This window comes from Ascaphus truei, chromosome 20, assembly GCF_040206685.1.
Source record: "Ascaphus truei isolate aAscTru1 chromosome 20, aAscTru1.hap1, whole genome shotgun sequence".
Taxonomy (NCBI): Eukaryota; Metazoa; Chordata; class Amphibia; order Anura; family Ascaphidae; genus Ascaphus; species Ascaphus truei.
Window position 1 is genome coordinate 25,006,302 of NC_134502.1, and position 13,750 is coordinate 25,020,051.

General features: G+C 52.3%; 1 protein-coding gene across 1 annotated transcript in view; it reads right to left on the reverse strand.

Moving 5' to 3' along the window:
• The window catches only part of DOCK6 (dedicator of cytokinesis 6), a 40,683-nt gene that overhangs the window by 6,869 nt on the left and 20,064 nt on the right, over positions 1–13,750 (reverse strand). The window contains exon 7 of the mRNA XM_075577486.1: positions 1,164–1,331. Within this exon, the coding sequence (XP_075433601.1) occupies positions 1,164–1,331 (168 nt within the window). The remainder of the gene's footprint in view (positions 1–1,163; positions 1,332–13,750) is intronic.

A 13,750-nucleotide genomic window follows, 5' to 3' on the forward strand; every position in this document is an offset into this window, starting at 1 on the left:
ACACGCTATTAGAGTGGGTTGGGGTTCCTTACAATGCATCTGATCTCAGACACGCTATTAGAGTGGGTTGGGGTTCCTTACAATGCATCTGATCTCAGACACGCTATTAGAGTGGGTTGGGGTTCCTTACAATGCATCTGATCTCAGATGCGCTATTAGAGTGGGTTGGGGTTCCTTACAATGCATCTGATCTCAGACACGCTATTAGAGAGGGTTGGGGTTCCTTACAATGCATCGGATCTCAGACGCGCTGTTAGAGAGGGTTGGGGTTCCTCAGAATTTCCCTTGGAGTTCCCCGTTTCCCCATCTCTTGTTAACGATAAAGAATTCTCCACCGATTCCCCCATTATCTGCACCCCTAATAGACTAGGTGTCCACATTTGAGCTCAGTGAGGCCTTCATCTTTTCTTCTAACTTCACTACGGCCATCAATACCCCATTTCATCGCTTCAGCTCCGTCTCCCAGTTCTTGCCGCGCTGCTTCAGCGGAGAGAGAGTCCGGCAGGCGTAGGTAGCCAGGTTTAGGTTTTGTGTAACCTCCGGGGGATTCGTGGCCCCCTATGCCTTCTCCCTGCACCCTGTCACACCCGGGGACCTCCCCGCCTCCGGAGAATGAGGGACATATATTTCGGCGTGTTCCATATTTGGGGGTTGAGGCCTTTGCGTGCCGTGCCGGCCCCATTGGCATGTTGGCAAGCACCTGTCCCACTTTAGCCGGGTCTATTGTACAAGCTTTCATAGTACGGTTACCGCACAAGGGCCGCTATACATCTTCCCGACACCCGCTGCCCCCGCCCCGCCACTGTGAGGCAGCGAGATAAGAATGTGATGGAAGGTATTTATATTTACACACACAGTGCGCCCCCTGCATATATATGGCATGCTCCATGTATTTGTATATGTGTATATATATATATCAAATGGAAATATTACTGTGCGCTCATTTGCATGTCTTAGACAGGTCTGCACCCCCGCCTCTCACCATTATCCCCCAGCATACAGTGCTGCCACTGCAGCAAGGGATTCTGGGAAATGACATGCAAATGAGCACACAGTGTCACCTTTTGCTTCAAAACCATTTTTAACATGGTTCCCTATATATATATATATATATTTATTGTGTGTATAACACACACACCCACACACCACTCTCCCATGTATACCTGGCGCTGGTGTGCGGCAGTAGATCAGTATACAGCTGTGCGATGCGGCGGGATATTAACGGGTTCAGCGCCTCCTTGAGCCGCTGGTAATTCCTCTCCAGTTCCCGGTGATATTCCCGCTGATCCGGACCAATCAGAGTCTTGTTCTTCCGCAGGGCGTCCTCGCATCTGGGGGGAGAGCACTCAGACATACAACACCCCGTGTGCAGGGACCTCCCCTGTGTCCTCACATCTGGGGGGAGAGCACTCAGATATACAACACCCCGTGTGCATATACAGTCACACACACATTATTATATCTGCGCACACGGCTATCTATATACAGAGAAGGCAGTGCCCGTGTGGCAGGGACCTCCCCTGCGTCCTCACATCTGGGGGAGAGAGCACTCAGACATACAACACCCCGTGTGCATATACAGTCACACACACATTATTATATCTGCGCACACGGCTATCTATATACAGAGAGGGCAGTGCCCGTGTGGCAGGGACCTCCCCTGTGTCCTCACATCTGGGGGGAGAGCACTCAGATATACAACACCCCGTGTGCATATACAGTCACACACACATTATTATATCTGCGCACACGGCTATCTATATACAGAGAAGGCAGTGCCCGTGTGGCAGGGACCTCCCCTGCGTCCTCACATCTGGGGGAGAGAGCACTCAGATATACAACACCCCGTGTGCATATACAGTCACACACACATTATTATATCTGCGCACACGGCTATCTATATACAGAGAAGGCAGTGCCCGTGTGGCAGGGACCTCCCCTGTGTCCTCACATCTGGGGGGAGAGCACTCAGATATACAACACCCCGTGTGCATATACAGTCACACACACATTATTATATCTGCGCACACGGCTATCTATATACAGAGAGGGCAGTGCCCGTGTGGCAGGGACCTCCCCTGTGTCCTCACATCTGGGGGGAGAGCACTCAGATATACAACACCCCGTGTGCATATACAGTCACACACACATTATTATATCTGCGCACACGGCTATCTATATACAGAGAAGGCAGTGCCCGTGTGGCAGGGACCTCCCCTGCGTCCTCACATCTGGGGGAGAGAGCACTCAGACATACAACACCCCGTGTGCATATACAGTCACACACACATTATTAGATCTGCGCACACGGCTATCTATATACAGAGAAGGCAGTGCCCGTGTGGCAGGGACCTCCCCTGTGTCCTCACATCTGGGGGGAGAGCACTCAGATATACAACACCCCGTGTGCATATACAGTCACACACACATTATTATATCTGCGCACACGGCTATCTATATACAGAGAAGGCGGTGCCCGTGTGGCAGGGACCTCCCCTGCGTCCTCACATCTGGGGGGAGAGCACTCAGATATACAACACCCCGTGTGCATATACAGTCACACACACATTATTATATCTGCGCACACGGCTATCTATATACAGAGAGGGCAGTGCCCGTGTGGCAGGGACCTCCCCTGCGTCCTCACATCTGGGGGGAGAGCACTCAGATATACAACACCCCGTGTGCATATACAGTCACACACACATTATTATATCTGCGCACACGGCTATCTATATACAGAGAAGGCAGTGCCCGTGTGGCAGGGACCTCCCCTGTGTCCTCACATCTGGGGGAAGAGCACTCAGATATACAACACCCCGTGTGCATATACAGTCACACACACATTATTATATCTGCGCACACGGCTATCTATATACAGAGAAGGCGGTGCCCGTGTGCAGGGACCTCCCCTGTGTCCTCACATCTGGGGGGAGAGCACTCAGATATACAACACCCCGTGTGCATATACATTCACACACACATTATTATATCTGCGCACACGGCTATCTATATACAGAGAGGGCAGTGCCCGTGTGGCAGGGACCTCCCCTGTGTCCTCACATCTGGGGGGAGAGAGCACTCAGATATACAACACCCCGTGTGCATATACAGTCACACACACATTATTAGATCTGCGCACACGGCTATCTATATACAGAGAAGGCAGTGCCCGTGTGGCAGGGACCTCCCCTGTGTCCTCACATCTGGGGGGAGAGCACTCAGATATACAACACCCCGTGTGCATATACAGTCACACACACATTATTAGATCTGCGCACACGGCTATCTATATACAGAGAAGGCAGTGCCCGTGTGGCAGGGACCTCCCCTGTGTCCTCACATCTGGGGGGAGAGCACTCAGATATACAACACCCCGTGTGCATATACATTCACACACACATTATTATATCTGCGCACACGGCTATCTATATACAGAGAGGGCGGTGCCCGTGTGGCAGGGACCTCCCCTGTGTCCTCACATCTGGGGGGAGAGCACTCAGATATACAACACCCCGTGTGCATATACAGTCACACACACATTATTATATCTGCGCACACGGCTATCTATATACAGAGAGGGCAGTGCCCGTGTGGCAGGGACCTCCCCTGTGTCCTCACATCTGGGGGGAGAGCACTCAGATATATAACACCCCGTGTGCATATACAGTCACACACACATTATTATATCTGCGCACACGGCTATCTATATACAGAGAAGGCAGTGCCCGTGTGGCAGGGACCTCCCCTGTGTCCTCACATCTGGGGGGAGAGCACTCAGATATACAACACCCCGTGTGCATATACAGTCACACACACATTATTATATCTGCGCACACGGCTATCTATATACAGAGAAGGCGGTGCCCGTGTGGCAGGGACCTCCCCTGTGTCCTCACATCTGGGGGGGGGAGCACTCAGATATACAACACCCCGTGTGCATATACAGTCACACACACATTATTATATCTGCGCACACGGCTATCTATATACAGAGAAGGCGGTGCCCGTGTGGCAGGGACCTCCCCTGTGTCCTCACATCTGGGGGGGGAGCACTCAGATATACAACACCCCGTGTGCATATACAGTCACACACACATTATTATATCTGCGCACACGGCTATCTATATACAGAGAAGGCGGTGCCCGTGTGGCAGGGACCTCCCCTGTGTCCTCGCATCTGGGGGGAGAGAGCACTCAGATATACAACACCCCGTGTGCATATACAGTCACACACACATTATTAGATCTGCGCACACGGCTATCTATATACAGAGAAGGCAGTGCCCGTGTGGCAGGGACCTCCCCTGTGTCCTCACATCTGGGGGGAGAGCACTCAGATATACAACACCCCGTGTGCATATACAGTCACACACACATTATTATATCTGCGCACACGGCTATCTATATACAGAGAAGGCGGTGCCCGTGTGGCAGGGACCTCCCCTGTGTCCTCACATCTGGGGGGGGAGCACTCAGATATACAACACCCCGTGTGCATATACAGTCACACACACATTATTATATCTGCGCACACGGCTATCTATATACAGAGAAGGCGGTGCCCGTGTGGCAGGGACCTCCCCTGTGTCCTCGCATCTGGGGGGAGAGAGCACTCAGATATACAACACCCCGTGTGCATATACAGTCACACACACATTATTAGATCTGCGCACACGGCTATCTATATACAGAGAAGGCAGTGCCCGTGTGGCAGGGACCTCCCCTGTGTCCTCACATCTGGGGGGAGAGCACTCAGATATACAACACCCCGTGTGCATATACAGTCACACACACATTATTATATCTGCGCACACGGCTATCTATATACAGAGAAGGCAGTGCCCGTGTGGCAGGGACCTCCCCTGTGTCCTCACATCTGGGGGGAGAGAGCACTCAGATATACAACACCCCGTGTGCATATACAGTCACACACACATTATTATATCTGCGCACACGGCTATCTATATACAGAGAAGGCAGTGCCCGTGTGGCAGGGACCTCCCCTGTGTCCTCACATCTGGGGGGAGAGAGCACTCAGATATACAACACCCCGTGTGCATATACAGTCACACACACATTATTATATCTGCGCACACGGCTATCTATATACAGAGAAGGCAGTGCCCGTGTGGCAGGGACCTCCCCTGTGTCCTCACATCTGGGGGGAGAGAGCACTCAGATATACAACACCCCGTGTGCATATACAGTCACACACACATTATTATATCTGCGCACACGGCTATCTATATACAGAGAAGGCAGTGCCCGTGTGGCAGGGACCTCCCCTGTGTCCTCACATCTGGGGGGAGAGCACTCAGATATACAACACCCCGTGTGCATATACAGTCACACACACATTATTATATCTGCGCACACGGCTATCTATATACAGAGAAGGCGGTGCCCGTGTGGCAGGGACCTCCCCTGTGTCCTCGCATCTGGGGGGAGAGCACTCAGATATACAACACCCCGTGTGCATATACAGTCACACACACATTATTAGATCTGCGCACACGGCTATCTATATACAGAGAAGGCAGTGCCCGTGTGGCAGGGACCTCCCCTGTGTCCTCACATCTGGGGGGAGAGAGCACTCAGATATACAACACCCCGTGTGCATATACAGTCACACACACATTATTATATCTGCGCACACGGCTATCTATATACAGAGAAGGCAGTGCCCGTGTGGCAGGGACCTCCCCTGTGTCCTCACATCTGGGGGGAGAGCACTCAGACATACAACACCCCGTGTGCATATACAGTCACACACACATTATTATATCTGCGCACACGGCTATCTATATACAGAGAAGGCAGTGCCCGTGTGGCAGGGACCTCCCCTGTGTCCTCACATCTGGGGGGAGAGAGCACTCAGATATACAACACCCCGTGTGCATATACAGTCACACACACATTATTATATCTGCGCACACGGCTATCTATATACAGAGAAGGCGGTGCCCGTGTGGCAGGGACCTCCCCTGTGTCCTCACATCTGGGGGGAGAGCACTCAGATATACAACACCCCGTGTGCATATACAGTCACACACACATTATTATATCTGCGCACACGGCTATCTATATACAGAGAAGGCAGTGCCCGTGTGGCAGGGACCTCCCCTGTGTCCTCACATCTGGGGGGAGAGCACTCAGATATACAACACCCCGTGTGCATATACAGTCACACACACATTATTATATCTGCGCACACGGCTATCTATATACAGAGAAGGCAGTGCCCGTGTGGCAGGGACCTCCCCTGTGTCCTCACATCTGGGGGGAGAGCACTCAGATATACAACACCCCGTGTGCATACACATTCACACACACATTATTATATCTGCGCACACGGCTATCTATATACAGAGAAGGCGGTGCCCGTGTGGCAGGGACCTCCCCTGTGTCCTCACATCTGGGGGGAGAGAGCACTCAGATATACAACACCCCGTGTGCATATACAGTCACACACACATTATTATATCTGCGCACACGGCTATCTATATACAGAGAGGGCAGTGCCCGTGTGGCAGGGACCTCCCCTGTGTCCTCACATCTGGGGGGGGAGAGCACTCAGACATACAACACCCCGTGTGCATATACAGTCACACACACATTATTATATCTGCGCACACGGCTATCTATATACAGAGAAGGCAGTGCCCGTGTGGCAGGGACCTCCCCTGTGTCCTCACATCTGGGGGGAGAGCACTCAGATATACAACACCCCGTGTGCATATACAGTCACACACACATTATTATATCTGCGCACACGGCTATCTATATACAGAGAAGGCAGTGCCCGTGTGGCAGGGACCTCCCCTGTGTCCTCACATCTGGGGGGAGAGCACTCAGATATACAACACCCCGTGTGCATATACAGTCACACACACATTATTATATCTGCGCACACGGCTATCTATATACAGAGAAGGCAGTGCCCGTGTGGCAGGGACCTCCCCTGTGTCCTCACATCTGGGGGGGGGGGGAGCACTCAGATATACAACACCCCGTGTGCATATACATTCACACACACATTATTATATCTGCGCACACGGCTATCTATATACAGAGAAGGCAGTGCCCGTGTGGCAGGGACCTCCCCTGTGTCCTCACTTCTGGGGGGGGAGAGCACTCAGATATACAACACCCCGTGTGCATATACAGTCACACACACATTATTAGATCTGCGCACACGGCTATCTATATACAGAGAAGGCAGTGCCCGTGTGGCAGGGACCTCCCCTGTGTCCTCACATCTGGGGGGGAGAGCACTCAGATATACAACACCCCGTGTGCATATACAGTCACACACACATTATTATATCTGCGCACACGGCTATCTATATACAGAGAAGGCAGTGCCCGTGTGGCAGGGACCTCCCCTGTGTCCTCACATCTGGGGGGAGAGCACTCAGATATACAACACCCCGTGTGCATATACAGTCACACACACATTATTATATCTGCGCACACGGCTATCTATATACAGAGAAGGCGGTGCCCGTGTGGCAGGGACCTCCCCTGTGTCCTCACATCTGGGGGGAGAGAGCACTCAGATATACAACACCCCGTGTGCATATACAGTCACACACACATTATTATATCTGCGCACACGGCTATCTATATACAGAGAAGGCAGTGCCCGTGTGGCAGGGACCTCCCCTGTGTCCTCGCATCTGGGGGGAGAGCACTCAGATATACAACACCCCGTGTGCATATACAGTCACACACACATTATTATATCTGCGCACACGGCTATCTATATACAGAGAAGGCAGTGCCCGTGTGGCAGGGACCTCCCCTGTGTCCTCACATCTGGGGGGGGGGGGAGCACTCAGATATACAACACCCCGTGTGCATATACATTCACACACACATTATTATATCTGCGCACACGGCTATCTATATACAGAGAAGGCGGTGCCCGTGTGGCAGGGACCTCCCCTGTGTCCTCACTTCTGGGGGGGGAGAGCACTCAGATATACAACACCCCGTGTGCATATACAGTCACACACACATTATTAGATCTGCGCACACGGCTATCTATATACAGAGAAGGCAGTGAACGTGTGGCAGGGACCTCCCCTGTGTCCTCACATCTGGGGGGAGAGCACTCAGACATACAACACCCCGTGTGCATATACAGTCACACACACATTATTATATCTGCGCACACGGCTATCTATATACAGAGAAGGCAGTGCCCGTGTGGCAGGGACCTCCCCTGTGTCCTCACATCTGGGGGGAGAGCACTCAGATATACAACACCCCGTGTGCATATACAGTCACACACACATTATTATATCTGCGCACACGGCTATCTATATACAGAGAAGGCGGTGCCCGTGTGGCAGGGACCTCCCCTGTGTCCTCACATCTGGGGGGAGAGAGCACTCAGATATACAACACCCCGTGTGCATATACAGTCACACACACATTATTATATCTGCGCACACGGCTATCTATATACAGAGAAGGCGGTGCCCGTGTGGCAGGGACCTCCCCTGTGTCCTCACATCTGGGGGGAGAGCACTCAGATATACAACACCCCGTGTGCATATACAGTCACACACACATTATTAGATCTGCGCACACGGCTATCTATATACAGAGAAGGCAGTGCCCGTGTGGCAGGGACCTCCCCTGTGTCCTCACATCTGGGGGGAGAGTACTCAGATATACAACACCCCGTGTGCATATACAGTCACACACACATTATTATATCTGCGCACACGGCTATCTATATACAGAGAAGGCAGTGCCCGTGTGGCAGGGACCTCCCCTGTGTCCTCGCATCTGGGGGGAGAGAGCACTCAGATATACAACACCCCGTGTGCATATACAGTCACACACACATTATTATATCTGCGCACACGGCTATCTATATACAGAGAAGGCAGTGCCCGTGTGGCAGGGACCTCCCCTGTGTCCTCACATCTGGGGGGAGAGCACTCAGATATACAACACCCCGTGTGCATATACAGTCACACACACATTATTAGATCTGTGCACACGGCTATCTATATACAGAGAAGGCAGTGCCCGTGTGGCAGGGACCTCCCCTGTGTCCTCACATCTGGGGGGAGAGCACTCAGATATACAACACCCCGTGTGCATATACAGTCACACACACATTATTATATCTGCGCACACGGCTATCTATATACAGAGAAGGCGGTGCCCGTGTGGCAGGGACCTCCCCTGTGTCCTCACATCTGGGGGGGGAGAGCACTCAGATATACAACACCCCGTGTGCATATACAGTCACACACACATTATTATATCTGCGCACACGGCTATCTATATACAGAGAAGGCGGTGCCCGTGTGGCAGGGACCTCCCCTGTGTCCTCACATCTGGGGGGGGAGCACTCAGATATACAACACCCCGTGTGCATATACAGTCACACACACATTATTAGATCTGCGCACACGGCTATCTATATACAGAGAAGGCAGTGCCCGTGTGGCAGGGACCTCCCCTGTGTCCTCACATCTGGGGGGAGAGCACTCAGATATACAACACCCCGTGTGCATATACAGTCACACACACATTATTATATCTGCGCACACGGCTATCTATATACAGAGAAGGCAGTGCCCGTGTGGCAGGGACCTCCCCTGTGTCCTCACATCTGGGGGGGGAGAGCACTCAGATATACAACACCCCGTGTGCATATACAGTCACACACACATTATTATATCTGCGCACACGGCTATCTATATACAGAGAAGGCAGTGCCCGTGTGGCAGGGACCTCCCCTGTGTCCTCACATCTGGGGGGAGAGCACTCAGATATACAACACCCCGTGTGCATATACAGTCACACACACATTATTATATCTGCGCACACGGCTATCTATATACAGAGAAGGCGGTGCCCGTGTGGCAGGGACCTCCCCTGTGTCCTCACATCTGGGGGGAGAGCATTCAGATATACAACACCCCGTGTGCATATACAGTCACACACACATTATTAGATCTGCGCACACGGCTATCTATATACAGAGAGGGCAGTGCCCGTGTGGCAGGGACCTCCCCTGTGTCCTCACATCTGGGGGGAGAGCACTCAGATATACAACACCCCGTGTGCATATACAGTCACACACACATTATTATATCTGCGCACACGGCTATCTATATACAGAGAAGGCGGTGCCCGTGTGGCAGGGACCTCCCCTGTGTCCTCACATCTGGGGGGGGAGAGCACTCAGATATACAACACCCCGTGTGCATATACAGTCACACACACATTATTATATCTGCGCACACGGCTATCTATATACAGAGAAGGCAGTGCCCGTGTGGCAGGGACCTCCCCTGTGTCCTCACATCTGGGGGGAGAGCACTCAGATATACAACACCCCGTGTGCATATACAGTCACACACACATTATTATATCTGCGCACACGGCTATCTATATACAGAGAAGGCAGTGCCCGTGTGGCAGGGACCTCCCCTGCGTCCTCACATCTGGGGGGAGAGAGCACTCAGATATACAACACCCCGTGTGCATACACATTCACACACATTATTATATCTGCGCACACGGCTATCTATATACAGAGAAGGCAGTGCCCGTGTGGCAGGGACCTCCCCTGCGTCCTCACATCTGGGGGGAGAGCACTCAGATATACAACACCCCGTGTGCATATACAGTCACACACACATTATTATATCTGCGCACACGGCTATCTATATACAGAGAAGGCGGTGCCCGTGTGGCAGGGACCTCCCCTGTGTCCTCACATCTGGGGGGGGAGAGCACTCAGATATACAACACCCCGTGTGCATATACAGTCACACACACATTATTATATCTGCGCACACGGCTATCTATATACAGAGAAGGCAGTGCCCGTGTGGCAGGGACCTCCCCTGCGTCCTCACATCTGGGGGGAGAGCACTCAGACATACAACACCCCGTGTGCATATACAGTCACACACACATTATTATATCTGCGCACACGGCTATCTATATACAGAGAAGGCAGTGCCCGTGTGGCAGGGACCTCCCCTGCGTCCTCACATCTGGGGGGAGAGAGCACTCAGATATACAACACCCCGTGTGCATATACAGTCACACACACATTATTATATCTGCGCACACGGCTATCTATATACAGAGAAGGCAGTGCCCGTGTGGCAGGGACCTCCCCTGCGTCCTCACATCTGGGGGGAGAGAGCACTCAGATATACAACACCCCGTGTGCATACACATTCACACACACATTATTATATCTGCGCACACGGCTATCTATATACAGAGAAGGCAGTGCCCATGTGGCAGGGACCTCCCCTGTGTCCTCACATCTGAGGGGGGGAGAGCACTCAGATATACAACACCCCGTGTGCATATACAGTCACACACACATTATTAGATCTGCGCACACGGCTATCTATATACAGAGAAGGCGGTGCCCGTGTGGCAGGGACCTCCCCTGTGTCCTCACATCTGGGGGGAGAGCACTCAGATATACAACACCCCGTGTGCATATACAGTCACACACACATTATTATATCTGCGCACACGGCTATCTATATACAGAGAAGGCAGTGCCCGTGTGGCAGGGACCTCCCCTGCGTCCTCACATCTGGGGGGAGAGAGCACTCAGATATACAACACCCCGTGTGCATACACATTCACACACACATTATTATATCTGCGCACACGGCTATCTATATACAGAGAAGGCAGTGCCCGTGTGGCAGGGACCTCCCCTGTGTCCTCACATCTGAGGGGGGGAGAGCACTCAGATATACAACACCCCGTGTGCATATACAGTCACACACACATTATTAGATCTGCGCACACGGCTATCTATATACAGAGAAGGCGGTGCCCGTGTGGCAGGGACCTCCCCTGTGTCCTCACATCTGGGGGGGGAGAGCACTCAGATATACAACACCCCGTGTGCATATACAGTCACACACACATTATTATATCTGCGCACACGGCTATCTATATACAGAGAAGGCAGTGCCCGTGTGGCAGGGACCTCCCCTGTGTCCTCACATCTGGGGGGGGGAGAGAGCACTCAGATATACAACACCCCGTGTGCATATACAGTCACACACACATTATTATATCTGCGCACACGGCTATCTATATACAGAGAAGGCAGTGCCCGTGTGGCAGGGACCTCCCCTGTGTCCTCACATCTGGGGGGAGAGCACTCAGATATACAACACCCCGTGTGCATATACAGTCACACACACATTATTATATCTGCGCACACGGCTATCTATATACAGAGAAGGCAGTGCCCGTGTGGCAGGGACCTCCCCTGTGTCTTCACATCTGGGGGGAGAGCACTCAGATATACAACACCCCGTGTGCATATACAGTCACACACACATTATTATATCTGCGCACACGGCTATCTATATACAGAGAAGGCGGTGCCCGTGTGGCAGGGACCTCCCCTGTGTCCTCACATCTGGGGGGAGAGCACTCAGATATACAACACCCCGTGTGCATATACATTCACACACACATTATTATATCTGCGCACACGGCTATCTATATACAGAGAAGGCGGTGCCCGTGTGGCAGGGACCTCCCCTGTGTCCTCACATCTGGGGGGAGAGCACTCAGATATACAACACCCCGTGTGCATATACAGTCACACACACATTATTATATCTGCGCACACGGCTATCTATATACAGAGAAGGCAGTGCCCGTGTGGCAGGGACCTCCCCTGTGTCCTCGCATCTGGGGGAGAGCACTCAGATATACAACACCCCGTGTGCATATACAGTCACACACACATTATTATATCTGCGCACACGGCTATCTATATACAGAGAAGGCGGTGCCCGTGTGGCAGGGACCTCCCCTGTGTCCTCGCATCTGGGGGGAGAGCACTCAGATATACAACACCCCGTGTGCATATACAGTCACACACACATTATTATATCTGCGCACACGGCTATCTATATACAGAGAGGGCAGTGCCCGTGTGGCAGGGACCTCCCCTGTGTCCTCACATCTGGGGGGAGAGCACTCAGATATACAACACCCCGTGTGCATATACAGTCACACACACATTATTATATCTGCGCACACGGCTATCTATATACAGAGAAGGCAGTGCCCGTGTGGCAGGGACCTCCCCTGTGTCCTCACATCTGGGGGGAGAGCACTCAGATATACAACACCCCGTGTGCATATACAGTCACACACACATTATTATATCTGCGCACACGGCTATCTATATACAGAGAAGGCAGTGCCCGTGTGGCAGGGACCTCCCCTGTGTCCTCACATCTGGGGGGAGAGCACTCAGACATACAACACCCCGTGTGCATATACAGTCACACACACATTATTATATCTGCGCACACGGCTATCTATATACAGAGAAGGCGGTGCCCGTGTGGCAGGGACCTCCCCTGCGTCCTCGCATCTGGGGGGAGAGCACTCAGATATACAACACCCCGTGTGCATATACAGTCACACACACATTATTATATCTGCGCACACGGCTATCTATATACAGAGAAGGCAGTGCCCGTGTGGCAGGGACCTCCCCTGTGTCCTCGCATCTGGGGGGAGAGCACTCAGACATACAACACCCCGTGTGCATATACAGTCACACACACATTATTATATCTGCGCACACGGCTATCTATATACAGAGAAGGCAGTGCCCGTGTGGCAGGGACCTCCCCTGTGTCCTCACATCTGGGGGGAGAGCACTCAGATATACAACACCCCGTGTGCATATACAGTCACACAC